This window comes from Pygocentrus nattereri, chromosome 2 (assembly GCF_015220715.1).
Source record: "Pygocentrus nattereri isolate fPygNat1 chromosome 2, fPygNat1.pri, whole genome shotgun sequence".
NCBI classification, from domain to species: domain Eukaryota; kingdom Metazoa; phylum Chordata; class Actinopteri; order Characiformes; family Serrasalmidae; genus Pygocentrus; species Pygocentrus nattereri.
Window position 1 is genome coordinate 24,208,171 of NC_051212.1, and position 15,996 is coordinate 24,224,166.

Genomic DNA, 15,996 nt, shown 5'->3' on the forward strand with positions numbered 1-15,996 from the left:
ATCGTGACAATTACTACAATATTTATCAATATCTTATCACAGTATCCTTGTTATACAACAAAAACGTTTAATCTATGAAACTAATGAAAAACAAAATGAAACAAATAGTATGCATCTGAAAAAAGAATAAAACAGGCTTTCACTGAAAATCAGCACAACATGGCTCCTAATATCAAAATGTTTTAAATCTCACTACTGAATACAATCTGACCATTCAGTAGTAAAATATGTTTAACATAGAGTTTGAAATTTTCTCCCTTTCTTTCTTTCTCTTTCTTTTTTCTTTCTTCTTTCTTCTTCTTCCTGTTATTTTCCTGTTGTGTTGTTTTAGATTCGCTCTATACTATAGACTCAGTTCATTATTTCTGCCTCCTATACATTCTAAATTTGTTCTCTGTGAGTCTGTTCAATAAAGAGTGGTGGAAACCTCTATCGACTCATTCCTTCCAACTGATCCTGTCTGTTTGAACCTTTTGTCCTGATAACTCCTCTCTCTCTCTCTCTCCCTCTCTCTCTCTCTCTCTCTCTCTCTCTCCCTCTCTCTCTCTCTCTCTCTCTCTCTCTCTCTCTCTCTTTCTCTCCCCCCCTCTCTCTCTCATATAATCTATCCTCACCTGGCACATTTTCATTGCACACAGTTGCACTAAATACATCATCAAGGATATTCAACATGCTATTGCATCATTAAAAAAGCTGAGAGATCTGTAGGAGCTGCTCATATATTATTCAGCTTCAGTCACCTAGCGACTATTATAGCACCCACTCACAATTGATTTAAGCCTCAAAATTCATACAAAAGAATAAAAATGTGATAAATAATGACCATGTTAATCTACCAGGAAGAAATGGCCAAACCAGTATGATATGTGGGCAAGGCTGCAGTTTTGAAAACTAATATTTGGTTTTAATATCAAGTCCTTTATTTTTCTCCTTTATTTCTTTATCTGATACCAACCCAGAACTAAACGTCATGGGCAAGATCATCTCTGCAGTGGCAAAAAAGGATCACCAAGGCAATCAAAATGTAGAGCTGAGTGATATGGCATAAATATAACATTACGATACATGACACATATCACAGTATTCATTTTTCTGATGAGGCTGTTCTTTTTACTTTTATTTGTGTAAAGCACTTGAAATTGACTTTGTGTGTGAAATGTGATATATAAATAAACTTCTCTTGACTTTTCTTGTTGTTCCTTGATAACTTGGAAGATACAAAAAAGAACCAGTGGTGCCACATTAATAAAAATACTATTGAAACTACAGTTGCACTGCACTCCTTTTAATAAAGCATACAGTTTATCAGTGTTCTTTAAGCACTGATGATATCCAATATGCTCAATAGTGTAATTTATCACAATAATATTGCCCACCCTTATCAAAGTGTTCACTTCATCTGCTGCTGTTAGACTAATATCTAGAGATCTTGGCTAGCCTTTTTAAAGCTGCACTATGTAAGATTTGGAGATTTAGAGACCTCTCTGGAGAAATGCAGTGGTAAGTGGAAGAATATTTTGTAACGTGGAATGTGTTTTGGATCCCAACAAGCAGATGTATCTGACATTTGTGTTGAAAGAGTATTGAAAAAGAACTCTAGTCAAAATAAATATACAAATAACTGCAGAGGCAAATAAAAAGCAGGTTCCACAATGTGTTTTCAAGTGTGTGGTCAAGTACATCTGAAGGCAGGTCAGTTTGTTTCTGTACACAAGGTCATTATATCATCATTGTCATAACAAAACCTCATACCTTTGAAATGGCACAGAAAGGAAAATATAAAACCTTTAATGTTAACAAGACCAGATTTCTTTCACTGTAAATTTGGAAGTTTTCACAAAAAGTAAAAGACAGATACTGTCATCAAGTGACACAAAAGGAAGCAAAAAAAAGAGGTTTTGATATCACAGCGACAATATCTGTCTTACTCTTACATGACTGTCTCATAGTGAAAAGTCTATTATTTGTTGCCTTGCTTTTTGTCAGGGATGGTGTAAATGTGCCACTTCACGCATGCTGCAATCTTGCAACAGGTTAAGAGGCACATCCGTTCATATCCTTCTTACTCGCTATTGCTCTCTCTGACAATACATCTATCAACTACAGTATCGGCCACCACTCCTATCTCTCTCATTCACACACACACACTGTCCCTGGCAGCAGGCTGGAGCCTGAATTGGCCAGAGCTGTAGCTTTCACTCTGACTTTATGGATCTCACGGCTTAAACGTTTGACATGATTAATGACGATTGGTTGTAAAACAGGCGGGAGAAAAAAGGAACAAAAACTGGTGAGATCATTCCTGAGAGAGAGAGAGAGAGAGAGAGAGAGAGAGACAGAGAGAGAGAGAGAGAGAGTAGCTGTGCAGATAGACAGAGTGAAAAAGAGAGAGAGAGCGAGAGGGAGAGACGGAGAGAACAGTGCCAATAAAGCATTATTGAACTAGATTGGATTGAATGGGGGAGGGAGAGGGATAGTAGCAAGGCGGAGGGAGGGGGGGGGGGGGTGCGAGGGAGGGAGGGAAGGGCAGCAGAGAAATAAAATAAATGAACGAGACTTTCAATTTCTCCCATAAAGCCCTGTAGCCTCATTCAGGCTTCAAAAGACTGCCATTAAACATCTTTTCAGTCTCGCGGGATGGAGGAGAATCGAATGAAATAAAACAGTCCTTTATTGAACACTTTTAGAGACCACTCTATGAGAGTCTCTCAAAGGCCTAAGCGGAACATGCAGCTAACCATCGTACAATAGCCCAGTCTAAAGTGAAGCCTTTCAGCATTTCTCACCTTTTTTCCTCTGAAAACCTAAACCTCACTGGAACTGTCAGAAGGTCACATGACTACAGGTTCTAACTGCACATCAAACACTATAATTATTTGTCCTGTAGAATAAGGATAATAATTAATCATAATAATGAATAATAATATGGTTAAATAAGTAAACAAAATAATGGCACTTCTATATTTTGCAACTTTTTCATGATCTCTTGAAACAGTATCTACTTGAAGTGACTTTAAAGAAATTTCAAAGCAACTAATGCAAAAAAGTTACCACATGAATTATTCACTCTAAAAAAAGGCACCACAATAGGTTCTTGATTGATGCCACAGAAGAACCACTTTTGGTTCCCTAAAGAACTATGTTTGAAAAAGAGTCTGATTGTGAAGACCCTTTTAAAAGTTTAGAGAACCTTCACATAATGTAAATGATTCTGTACCAGTGTAAGGGGACTTCCTAGGGTTCTTCCACCAACTTTGGAGGTTCTTTAAACTCACACATATCATTTACACAAATGTTTCCCTAAACAATTTAAAAGTAGTTCTTCTATGGCATCACTCCAAAGAACACTTTCTGGCAGCTCTTTTTAAAATGTTATTATTATTATTATTACTATTGTCATCATCAGTTTTATTATTATTATTAATATTATTATTAGTAGTGTTTTGCGAACCTGAATGCCACTCTTATCATCTGTTTATCTTGTTGAAGCCTCAGTAAATCTGAGCTGAATGTTTAAGCGTGTGCATTTTTCTTCATTACTCCTTTCTCATTGCTTTGAGTAAAGCTTAAACGCTCCCTCTCTCTGAGGAAATATGCATGCACATTTACGAGCAGTGAGTGCTCCGCATTCATGCATGCATACAGATGAGCTTTACCCTGACTGTCTGATCTCACATAGGCTAGGTTATCTAAGGTCTCCTCTCCTCCTTGCAAGATGCACAGAGAAACACACGAAATATCATTTTGAAATGATCCTGTTATTTATTTTATACCGAACACGGTTTAATTGCACTCATGTTTGACCACACAGCAGAAACAGACAGTCTGGTCCATGTGTCTGACAGGCACACATATTTAATTACATTAAAAGCTGCTTTAAAATGTTATATGTAAGTATAATGGCGCTATCAGGACAAAATCACGTGTCTCCAAAACTGTAATATTAAAGGAGAAGGAAAACATTCTACACTTGCAATGGAAGTTAATGTTATAAGATTTGTTCCAAATAAATTGGAGCGTCATGACACACAGTGCAAAGGGGTAAATGGAATGTTCAAATTATTCAGATTCAGATTCAGTTTTTAAAAATATCATTTTTCATATATATGTATGTGTGTATTATCTGAGTCTGAACCACATGCACCAGTCCAGCACACACTAACATGCCACCACCATGTCAATGTCACTGCTGTGCTTCATTGGTCTTTACCAATGAAGAACAGGGTAAAAGGAAGCTACAAATTACTCAGAGAAACAGATTCTCTTTAGTCTGTGATTCCAAAACTACAAACTACCCCTACATGGTAAGTGGAGCTGATAAAATGGATATTGAGTAGATACAAGGAGGTAGTTTTGTGTTATGGCTGATAGGTGTATATGCACACACAGTACAGTATGGTCCATTTTGTGCATTAACAGTGCTGGTGTAGAGGCAGATCTATTCAGGATAAAGGCAGTGGAAAACTGATCCCAGATCTGCACCTTGGTTTAACAACCATAATAAATACAAGCCATAACCTGTATTGTGCTGCTGAATGACCACAGAAGAAGACCTTAAATATTACATCCCTTCTTCCATTTTTTTGAGAAAAAAAGCAGTGCTCATAAAACCCTAAGCACCCTGAGTCGCCCTAGAGAGAGACAGGGGAGCCAAACAAGCGTGTAAATGTTATTACTCCCATTTTCTCAAAGCCGCGGTTTCAACTTCCACCGCAGCTCTGCAGCTGCTACCCTTCTTACACACTGCTGAGACATTAAATCACACTGAAGCGTTGCGGGGCCACAGCACGGATCAGGATCATAGCAACAGAGGAAGGAGCTTCAAGGTAAAGGACAATTAAAGAGATTTTAACGACCTATTATGACAGAGGTTACCAACACAACCCTCAGGGCCCCACAGCTGATTCAAGTTCTGTGTACCTCTTGACTGCAGCTGCAATGATTAGCCAGGAAAGCTGATCAGTGATGGAGGACCTTGATTACGGAAAAAGGATCATTGTTTTGACACTTTGTTTATTTAAAAATAATATTCCATAATATTCATATGAAGCGCAGGTTCTTATGACAGATCACAGCGCACTACTGGAGCTGGAGTGATGTCTCTTATTGTAAGGGGAATTCCACCAATTTTTCAGTTTCTGCACAATTAAATCATTGTCATTAAACAAGGTCAGAGTAGTTTGATGTGACATGCTTCATTCTTCTATCGCCATTTGAGACAGTGGTGATAATAACCAGACACCTGAAAAGTTTGATGCCCCTGAAAGCTACATCACAGAAGGTTTATACACAAAATGGGTATTAACTTGCTGCCTGATGCCTGAGACTTCGTTTGAGGATAGATCATTGAAATGTTTTTTGTCTGAAATGTATTTGTAACGCCAGGGAGCGAGGAGGCGGACGCATGTGCTGAGATAAGAGACTTTTATTCAGGGCAAATCCAGGGTCGTAGTCGAGACAGTCCAGGTTCAGATATCCAACATGAAGCGCACAAGAGTCAGACATGACGAAATCTCAAAACAGACAAACAAAGACAATAGAATAATAGTACAAGCAAAGCACATCAAACATTACAAACAACAAAGACCAGCGACAACTAGTGGCAAACACAGGGCTTAAATAATCACAGGGTAAATGAGGGACAGGCAGGAATGCAGGTGGAAACAATCAGGGGTGGAGTCACGAAACGAGGGGGCTGGACTAAAAACCAAAACACAACAGGAACACATGGACAGGACTGGGAGGGGCCAATCATGACAGTATTTCTTAATACCCAATATATTTTCCAGTGTAAAGGTACATGCAGGGCATCGTAAGGCAGGATAGTGCATAAAGAAAACTTTCTCTGCCAAGAAATCAGTGTCTGTATGTTTCTCTACAATGAACAATTTCACATCAAAACACTCTGAACTACTCCGTTTACATCTCAGTATATGAATTATGCAGAAATTTAGAAAATCAGTGGAATTCCCCTTTGAAAGAAGAAAATTGTGGCTTGTCCTACAAACAGTGTTTGAATGATTGTGGTGCTGCAACAGTGCAAGTGAAAGGAAAGAGCAGGTGATACAATAGTTTGGCTAGTAGATAATAACAGTCAATACATTCATAATAGTCAATACATTACTCAGCTCTAGAGCTAATTGTTAATTGCAGCCCCATTTCTGACACATTATAGCCATGTAATCACTATTCAGCAGCCTCTGATGGTTTTTTGTTTGTTTGAAAAAAGGAATATAAAAAAATATTCTATGGTGTTTTACAGGTGTGTTTGAAAATGTAACAAAACACAAACGTAGACTGGCTTAAGGTCTCGAGGGCTGGACTGAGAACCTGAGTTTCCTTTGTATTACGAGTTGTGCATGTGTGCATGCAGTGACTTCAAATCCCTCAGTGGCTGAATTTCTGATGAATTAATTGCACCCTCTAGTGCTCAAGCAGGATGAGCATTGAATAGAAAGCAAGAGACAAGAACACGACTAAACGTGAGAGGAAAAACCAATCTGAGCCTGCTTAATATTCACACATATAACACACACCGTGTACATAATAACACCCTGAGGTTTCCCTCTGCAGTTTTCACATTCCCTCACCACTCATTCCTTTTTTTCCTTTTAGCTCTCTAATCCCTTCCACTGAGCTCTTCCTGAAGCTGTCCACTGCTGGCCGGGGTCCCTCTAGTCTCGCAACTGCAGGAGAGAGGCTCTGCTACTGCTTTAACTGGCCCCAGATTGTATTTTACATTTATTTTACATGACATTCATTTATAACATGTTATTTATAACATATGTTGTTTTATGTGCCAAAAACAGCCAAATTAATTCCATATGACCAATTTCCAACCTCACTTTATCACTTAGAATTAGTCAGGCAGTTTTGTGTTACTGGTCCTTTACAACTGATGTATGCAAATTACTTCTGTTCTGATTGGTTGACCTGCATAGTGCCTCACTAAAAGAAGCAATCTAGGCTGAAACACTCCTCATAACTTCAACATGAATGGGCGGGGCTATCTGCTGTGCGGAATAGGTGGATATCTGTAAATGTGCCGGCTTTAGTGACAGTGCAAAACAAAGACATTCAAAATGGGCTGTTTTTGTAGCCTAGTTTCCATGTACGGACTGGGGTGTGAATAGTATGTTTTGAAGCATTTATAAGCAATTTATAATATGAGAAAATGATATTTTTCCATTATATGTGCCCTTCTATAAAAATAAAGGGTTGCAATTCCATAAAAAAAAAACATTTTTGGCTCCCTAAACTTCCTTTAATTGGATGATTCTTCAAAGAACTACTTTTAGAATTGAAATCCTCCACAGTACAGGTTCTAGACCAATTATGTGATGTGACAATAAACATGATTTGATTTGATTTGATTAAATATTCTTCCTAGAACTGGACATCATAGCTAAGATTCATTTTGGAACCTTCACTTTTAAGAGAGTATACAATCTCTGTGCCTGTGCTCTTTTCCACTGTCTAAGAACACAAATCTTTGTTTTTATTCATCTCAAGCAGGCCGGGATTGTGTTCAAATAAGAGATGCGTGAGGAAAACTGTGGCCATCTGTGAAAGAAAATAGGCCACATCCGCTCTGTTAGTTTTGCTGCATCGTCATGCTTTTTAGCAGAATGTCCCAAAATACCATTTACTGTCAGACCATCTCTACAAATACATTTTTTACATTCATTAATTTAGCAATTGCTTACAAAAATGTGCAAACAGTGGAAGCCAAACAGATAGAAAGTACCCAGAGAATCTCTAAGGGTTTATGGCCTACGTCTCTGCACCTCTGCATTTTTGATGCGATCGTTGCCATTTTGATCAAAGACCTTTCCCAGCTTTCCTGATGCTTTTTGACACAGTCTGGGGGGATGGTGGGAAACAGTGGTGTGCAAAAAATGGAGCTTAAATGAATTTAAAAATAACGTGATTTGCTTGTTTACTTGCTATTGCTGTGTCTCAATTAAATCACTGCTGTCATTTAAGCAAATGGTTGGAGGATCTTATTAAGCAAGTCATTAGTCATGAGTATAAAATTGTGTAAGAACTGATATAAGAGGCCCAATAAAGATGTTAAGGGACCCTACAGGCTTCTGAGAAATGACTGCTGATAGTTACACCACTGGTAGCTGGTGAGAAGGTGAATCGAGGTTGTGCTACAGTGGCATGCACTCAGCTTCCAATGCGGCACTGAGGCAGTTTTGGCGTACGGAAATGTGAACGGAAAGCTCATTCAGGCGTGTGTGTGGATCTACAGGTGGTGCAGGGTGAGAAGAGAGGGTGCCGGTGTAGAGCTGTGAGGATCCACACTAACAGCTACGAGGACACCCACTGCAGTAATGTGCCAAAGGTTTATTATTAGTTACAATGTAAGAGTGTAATCCTCAATTCCTTTCTTCTTATTCTCACCTCACTTTCACTCCACCCTCTCTCTCTCTCTCTCTCTCTCTCTCTCCCACCCAGCTTCTCCTTCCCTTTGCCATGTTTACTCCCAGATTAGAAGCCCTATTTTAAGGTCTCCCTGCAGCTTCTATTCAAATCTAAAACTGCATGGTCTCTACTTTTGTGCACCTATGACTGATGCACTGTTCCTCAGTAGCTTTTGTTCTCACCTGTCCTTTGGTGTAATCCTCAAAAAACCTGCTTTTGCTGGGTTAAGAAATAGATACATATGAAACACTGCAAAGAAAGAGTGTAAATGCTAAAGGTGTAACAAGTTCAACACAATATCAGACGCCTGTTTAAAAAAGCATACTGAAATTATAACTTTAATATCCAATTTAATTTGTCTGAGTCTCTGCTGATGTTCTCTCATGTGCCATCTTCGAACAAAAACATGGAAAACTTGATATCACAGAGCTGGGGCTGAAAATGGCCAGATTTTGCTCTGGAAACCCTGCATTTTTTTGTGCAAAACGCATCCTAAATTGCCTGTTCCTGGTGCATTTTAACACTGAAATAGACCTTTAAAATGGCCTTTCCATCCATGGATTTTATAGTCAGTGAACAAATATTTAGAAAACTAGCTCGCAATAAATGGCTGACATTAGCAGGCTGGCTAGCTGGGTATCAGTATCAAGGTACCATGGCATTGACTAACATTATAGTAAATTATATTATAGATAAATTATAGTAGACATCTCCACCAGCTGTGGAGTCTCTTGGCTGATTTCATGTTCCAACACACTGACAGGCGTCACCATGGAGACTGGGGGGGCGGTCCCTGGCTTCAGCACCTTGACTTTCTGTTGGCTGAATGGGCTGTAGGTTTAGACCGGAATAATAAAAAATCTATACACGGTTTCCTCATTAACATTGTTTGTCGAGATCTGAGCCAAAGCCCCGCTCCATTTCTCAATTTCTCCCAGGCAGCCCATTTCCACCCTGGTTATACTTAATGCTTGCTATAACTCAGACTCAGCACAGACTTTGCACATATTTAAATGGAACTTTTCTGACATGTTAAAATGTATATTATTTTTTTGGGGGGGGGGTTAAAATGCTATATACATAAGGTTTCTGTGTTGTTTTAGCTCAGCTGCACTTTTATCACACCACAGTTTTGCACTAGGGTGTGCTACTTTACGTTCTTTTTCTTGTCTAGTATTTTTCTGAGCCAAACCAGTCTGTGTAGTGTGTAACTGAAGAGTTTCATTCCAAGGTTCTGTATGTTTCTTTGCAGCAGTTTTGTATATAATGACATAATCATAATAATTAATCATAATATAACGCTGGTATTTATTGTATGTGTAGAGCCCACTCCCAGCATATATCATGAAATGAGGCACGTTCTTGAAAGTGGTCTGTAACGTGTTTTGGGAGGAGCCCCTCAGCTGGAGCTCTGCAGCATTGAGACAGTAAAAAAATCGGAAACTGAATCGAATCTTGTCCTCAGAATCGACAGCCATATCGAAGCTGAAGGTTATGCCTCGCCACAGCCCTCCGCTACACACAGCTCGGTCTGAGGCAGCCGACTGCCTGATGGCCTTAATGAGCGCGAGTGAGAGAGCGCGCGGCTCTCTGAGGGCGCCCTTGGCTGATGCAGCAGTGCGCGCGCTCATCCCGCGCTGCCATATTCTGTGCCATGTGCAGCCACTCGCCTCTGACTGCTGTCACAACAGCTCACGTCCCAGCGCGCGAAACACGCGGCTCTTCCACACACACGCGCGCGCACACACACACACGCATACACACGCACTCACACGCACACACACACACGCACTCACACACACACACGCACACACACACTCACGCACACACACACGCACACACACACTCACACACGCACACACACACGCACACACACGCACACACACACGCACTCACACGCACGCACACACACACGCACGCACACACACACACGCACTCACACGCACACACACACACGCACTCACACACTCACGCACACACACACACACACACACACACACACACACACACACACACACACACACGCACTCACACACTCACGCACGGCTTACGAAACCCAGCGACGCGTTTTTGTCCGAGTCACCCGGATTCGTTCCTGCCACTCTGCTTCATCAGCTACTTCACTCAGGAGTCTCGTGACGGCTCGAGCGGCTTACGACCCGCGTGACTCACGATTCAACAATGTTCTTCCACAAACACACACATTCGCGCGCACACTGACATATACACCCACACAGACATAGACAAACACTCTTTCCCTCTCTTTCCCTTTCTCTCTCTCTCTCTCTCTCTCTCTCTCTCTCTCACACACACACACACACACACACACTCCCCCTGCGTGAGTTCATGCACTCTGTGTGTGTGTGTGTGTGTGTGTGTGTGTGTGTGTGTATGTGTGTGTGTGTGTGTTTCTTACCGTCAGGGTTGGCGCAGATGAAGACGCGCACGCTCCTGCCCGTGGGCACGTGCTGTGGCGGCAGCGCGAGCACATTCCCGCTGATGGCAGCCCTGCGCAGCGCGGAGTCGCGCGGACACGGCAGCCTGCTGCCCACCCCGGCTGGCCACATGGGGGGCGACTTCCAGCGCGGCTGCATAAACACACAGAAGGCAAGGGATTCTCCGTGTTTAGAACACTTTCAAAACAGAAAGTATTTCAAAATGAAAACTTAAGCATGCGCATCACAGACACGCTGGCACGTCTTTCTACTGTATGACTGCGTTAGTGTATCAGTGTGTTAATGCAGGCTGACTGCCGCTGCGCTCTGCTGAACCCAGCATTACCCTTAACCTCACTGAGCAGAAATAAACCTTCTGCTCTTTCACTTGTTTTTCAAATAAAAGCTGTGTTTTTTCGCCTGGCCAGCCAATTCATTATCATCAGCATCATTCAGCCCCTAAAATCACGCACATGTCCCTGAAATTCACTTTGAGCGCGGCTGATGCTGTTCACTCATATACGAGCGCGGTCTAATCGGACTGAGCGCTGCTGCCCTCAGCGAGCCAGGAGAAATGCCATCACCTGCTCACTCCCCACCCCCAGTCTTAATGCATGTGCACGCACGCTGTAAACACTCCGTGCAGCCTCCAAGAGAACTGCAGCTCAGCAGATACAGTTAAACCTCTCTCTCTCTCTCTCTCTCTCTCTCTCCCTCTCTCTCTCCCTCTCTCTCTGTCTCACACACACACACACACAGCCTGCTGTAACGCCACACACTTCCCATTTTGCATCCTCCTCGTCTCTCCAAACGATCGCGTGCAGCCCGAGCTCGAGCCTGAACCACACAAACACACGCGCGCCCGCACGCACACACACACCCACACACACACACACACACACACACACACACACACACACAGAGAGACACGGGAGCGCAGCTTACGTTCATTCTCTTCATCTTGAAGCTTTGGTCTTAGACGCGGTGCTCAGCATCCTCACCGCGGCGACGGACATCGCCGGACAGCCGCTTTATCACGGCCAGAACGAGGGGCGCTTTGGAGAGGATGAGCAGGAGGAGGTGGAGAAGGAGGAGGAGCCGCAGAAGGAGAAGGAGGAGCCTGATTGAGTTTACCCCGTGCGCTGCTTTTCTCCATGGGCCAATTCGTGCAGACTCCTCCTCCTCCTGTTGCCCCTCCTTTTGCTCCACCTTCTCCTCATCTTCACTGAGGCTCCCCTCTCAAGTTGAAGCACATCACATTAAACCCCCCCAAACGGCCACGCTGCTGTTTCCTTCAGCAGGAAGATGGACTGCCGTTGGCTCTTATTGGCTCCAATTACATTGCAGTTAATAGAAATGCTGGAACAGTGAAGCTTAAGTTTTCTGCAGCACTGGGACGATCTGAGGCAGCAAGAACTGGACCCGCATGCAAGACACCAGCTGCCAGGTCAAACCCTCAGTGTGCAACACTCTTAAAAAATGAAGGTTCTTCAGTGGTTCGTGGCTTGACTTCTGGGGAAAAACTTCAACAGTATATTAGATGCCATGTTTTTAAAAAGGCACATCTCACTCAGACATGCCCTTTCCAAAACTAGTTCTTTAAAGAACCATGTATTGATAGGGTCTTTTAGTAACCAAAAGTGGTTCTTCTGTGGCTTCCCACCAAAGACCTCTTTTTGGCACCTTTATTTTAATGATCGTGGGCAGTTTTCGTTCAATTCAAATGGGCTATTTAGTGCTTTTTACAATGGGCGTTGTCATAAGTAGCTTTACGGGTATTCGGGTTCAAGCCACTAAAAACAAGCCAAGTGCAAAAAACACCCATAGATCAAGAGAAAGGAATCTTAAGAGGAACCAAGACTCAAAAGTGGAACCCTTCCTCTTCTGGATGTGCAAAACATGAACGGAACAATCACAATAAAATGATCAATTCTATGAGAATAATGAATAAATAAAAAAGTGAGTTGAAAAAAAGCTTTAACTAAAACCAGCCAATGAAACCCAAAAGTTTCTCTGTCATTTGCACTGGAAAGCATTTAAAACCAGCATGTTCAGCTCCACTTAAAAGCTTGAGCTCTGATTTACATAGCTGCAGTCTTAGCCCATTTGTCTGCTTCTTACATGCACTCTAATTAAACACACCAACTGCCTGAAGCATTTTACTATGCCTAAGCGATAAAAAATACAGTGATGCCTTGAATGTACTTGATTTAAATGCATACATCATTTCCACATTAATAAAATATCACCTCTGCACACTTATTGCCAAAACATAAGCAAACTGAAAGACAATAATGATTTAAATGAAATACATGCACGTTTTCAATGTACACTGAGAAACACGCAAATGAAGTATGGTGAGGTTAGTATAGTTCAGTAGGCTCTGACTTACTGTTGTGGAGGGATGCCTTGCCGTGAGCTTGGTGACTCTGCGTGGCCCTAGATCCTCATATAAATGCCTCAGCGTGAGCCACTATGAGGTGATGCAAAGATGGGATCCGGTGGAGACTTCACCTTTTTTCCCCCTTCCTCTGTCAGACCTGTAATCTCTCTGTAGCTTTATTAAGGCTCTGTCTACAACCAGTGAGGTTACCTCGACCTGAGGCAGGTTTCACTCACACTGACTACAGCCATTGTTCAGGTAGAGAAAGGCAGTCTTAAAGGCGGGTTTCTAATCCGGGCATGATTCCTCATGCATGTGAGCTCACACAGTGAGTCACTTGGGACTAATGCAAAAGGGTTTTATTACGAGCGCTTGCTACATGCTGCGCCGCCACTAGCTGCAGTGCCTTTGGAGGGTAAAAAAAAGAGGAGGAGCACATGCACATTGTACATGCACTCACACTCGGCTGCGTTCTGCCATAATCTGTGTCTACTGTAATGTTAGTCATGCATCATTACCCTGATCAACCATGCGAGAGCATCTCTGTAGGGACAACTCAGGAATCCATATGGTCTGAAAAATGGTTTAACTGGACTGGACACATCATTCACTATATAGGCATGTTGCAGTGCTTGAAGTGTTCTGATGTGTTTTTGTATCTGACAGGATCTGGTTAGGACTTGCATTTATAAATATCCAAGTTCCAGTTCTACAAACCGATTGGCTGAGCAACACTCAAAGCCCTTGTATAATGCTCAGTATGCATGTATGACTGCACACATTAACTGAATGGTAACAAGTTATTAATAGCCATTGTTTTGTTCATGAATAAATATCTGACCATTGTCTTAGCAAAGTACTGTTTGATGGAAGAATTGCTCAATGGGTTTTTTATGAACAACACGTTAATCTTTTATTGCATGCTTGTGCATTTTATTATACTGTGCTTTACAATAATTTTACTACAGTTTTCTAGAGACCTCATTTTGCTTTGTTGTCTGTTTTCTGAGTGATTTTACCAAGGTTTAGCAGATTTTTAAGGTTCTCTTTTGCTCTCTTTTTGTCTTTTATGTCTGATTTTCATCACGGTTAAGGGTGTTTTCTGAGGGGACCTTTTTCTCTTTCTGTCATTTTATTTTGTGATTTTACTGTAGTTGAGGAGGTTTTCTAAAGGTCTGTTCTTTTCTCTTTTTGTTCTTGTTTTATTCCGTGATTCTACCACAGTCAAACATTTTTTCTAATTTTTGTTATTTCTCTTCTGGTCTCTTTATCTGTGACTTTGCCACAGTGAAGGAGGTTTTCAGAGGGATTATTTGCAGTTCTGCTGTTATTTCATTTAGACCATGCTATTTCATCTTTCCAATGTTTTGCTTGTCTTGCGACTGTAACGCACTGAGATTTTGTAACTAAAATGAAGTTTTATATAAATAAAGATTGTTATTATTACTATTATTGTTATCTTTATGCCTAATAACAGTCCTTAACCATAAAATCACTGCAACACACATCTTCTCATAGGTTATTGCTGAAATATGCCAGAGGAAACCTTAGAAACCCAAGTTTACACCCTCCTTTACCACCCCCCTCCTTACATCCTTAAATGCCCATCTATTACCTTACAAAGCCCCTGTACAACAGCAATAATAACTGCACCATACAATCCCCCTCACAGATAACCCCATCCATAGATCAATATACTCATTCCCTGGACAAATCTGTGTACCCTTCCTTAACGGGCAAGAAGCAGGTTTTTCTCCCATGCTCAATGCAGATGGCTCGTAATAAACACTTTACTACAGTGGGCGGAGGAAAGTCAAGGTGAAGGTTTATGATCAAAGACGGGGTGTTAAAGGCTTTGTTGTGGGACTGCTTGCATTGATGGATGACCCCGAAAGTCTAGACAGCCCGAGGGAAAGCTCAGACAAAGTGGATGTGGGCTGTTATGTAATGCTGCTCATGTCTGGGGAGCAATGGTTGCTTTGTGTTTAACTGCAAATGCGGAATGAAATACTCGCTGGATGGATTCCAATGCAAGGTAATCATTCCCCACACTGGGGGAAATGTGTCTGATAGCTTGGGTTAGCACTTGACTTTGGAGAGAGAATGAATAGGAGGACTTAACTGAATAGCTTCCAGACAATAGCCCCCCAACTGATTCTCTTCCATGCTTCTGTATATAAAGGCCTAGGCTATTTTGCAGGAGAATACGTAATTAAGTCATGAAAAGTGTTCATAAACTTATAGCATAGTCTGAAATGCGTTCTGTGCAGAGCTACTGAAGGCTTGGAGAAAGGAATAGCACCATGGACAGCACCCTGACTCAGCTAACTCAGATCGTTCTGTCCATCCTTTAATTTGGGATGATTTTTTTTGCTGATGTAGAATCAGCTTTGTCTGTTCAAATCTTAATTTTAACCACAATAGGAGAAGTAAACACAGATGTAGAATAAAGCATGTGATTCCACAGCAACCACTTGATATATTTTTCAACCTAATCTCTATTTGCTGCAACTGTAATATATGGGAAATTCCTCAGTTCTTCAATCCCCCACTGTTATGATCGTATAACCTGTATCATCCATGTATCATCGCTGTCCAAAGAATGTCCAAAATAGTAATGGCACAGGCAAAGGCAAAAATGCTCTCAACATTCAATGTAAGTTAATGGAAAAAGATTTTATTCCAAGCCATGTTAGAGCATTTCTATTCATCCATTCATTGTGGTTTTTTCACACAATGTAAAGGACA

General features: G+C 41.5%; 1 protein-coding gene and 1 long non-coding RNA gene across 4 annotated transcripts in view; one reads left to right on the forward strand and one right to left on the reverse strand.

The window, feature by feature from the left end:
- The window catches only part of LOC108428572, a 54,127-nt gene extending 53,000 nt beyond the window's left edge, over positions 1 to 1,127 (forward strand). The window contains exon 3 of the long non-coding RNA XR_001857940.2: positions 960 to 1,127. This is a non-coding gene — a long non-coding RNA (uncharacterized LOC108428572). The remainder of the gene's footprint in view (positions 1 to 959) is intronic.
- Positions 1 to 13,566, reverse strand: part of LOC108428570 (NACHT and WD repeat domain-containing protein 2) — a 63,450-nt gene extending 49,884 nt beyond the window's left edge. Inside the window, exons 1-2 of one of the 3 annotated variants that reach the window (XM_037547679.1) lie at positions 13,258 to 13,566; positions 10,847 to 11,018 (exon numbers count right to left, since the gene is read on the reverse strand). In XM_037547679.1, the coding sequence (XP_037403576.1) occupies positions 10,847 to 10,997 (151 nt within the window). In that variant the 5' untranslated portion in view covers positions 10,998 to 11,018; positions 13,258 to 13,566. Of the gene's footprint in view, positions 1 to 10,846; positions 11,019 to 11,338; positions 11,532 to 11,810; positions 11,965 to 13,257 lie in introns of those variants that run through there. The other 2 variants (XM_017699647.2, XM_037547681.1) reach the window with 2 other exon arrangements.
- Between the last annotated feature and the right edge of the window lie 2,430 nt (positions 13,567 to 15,996).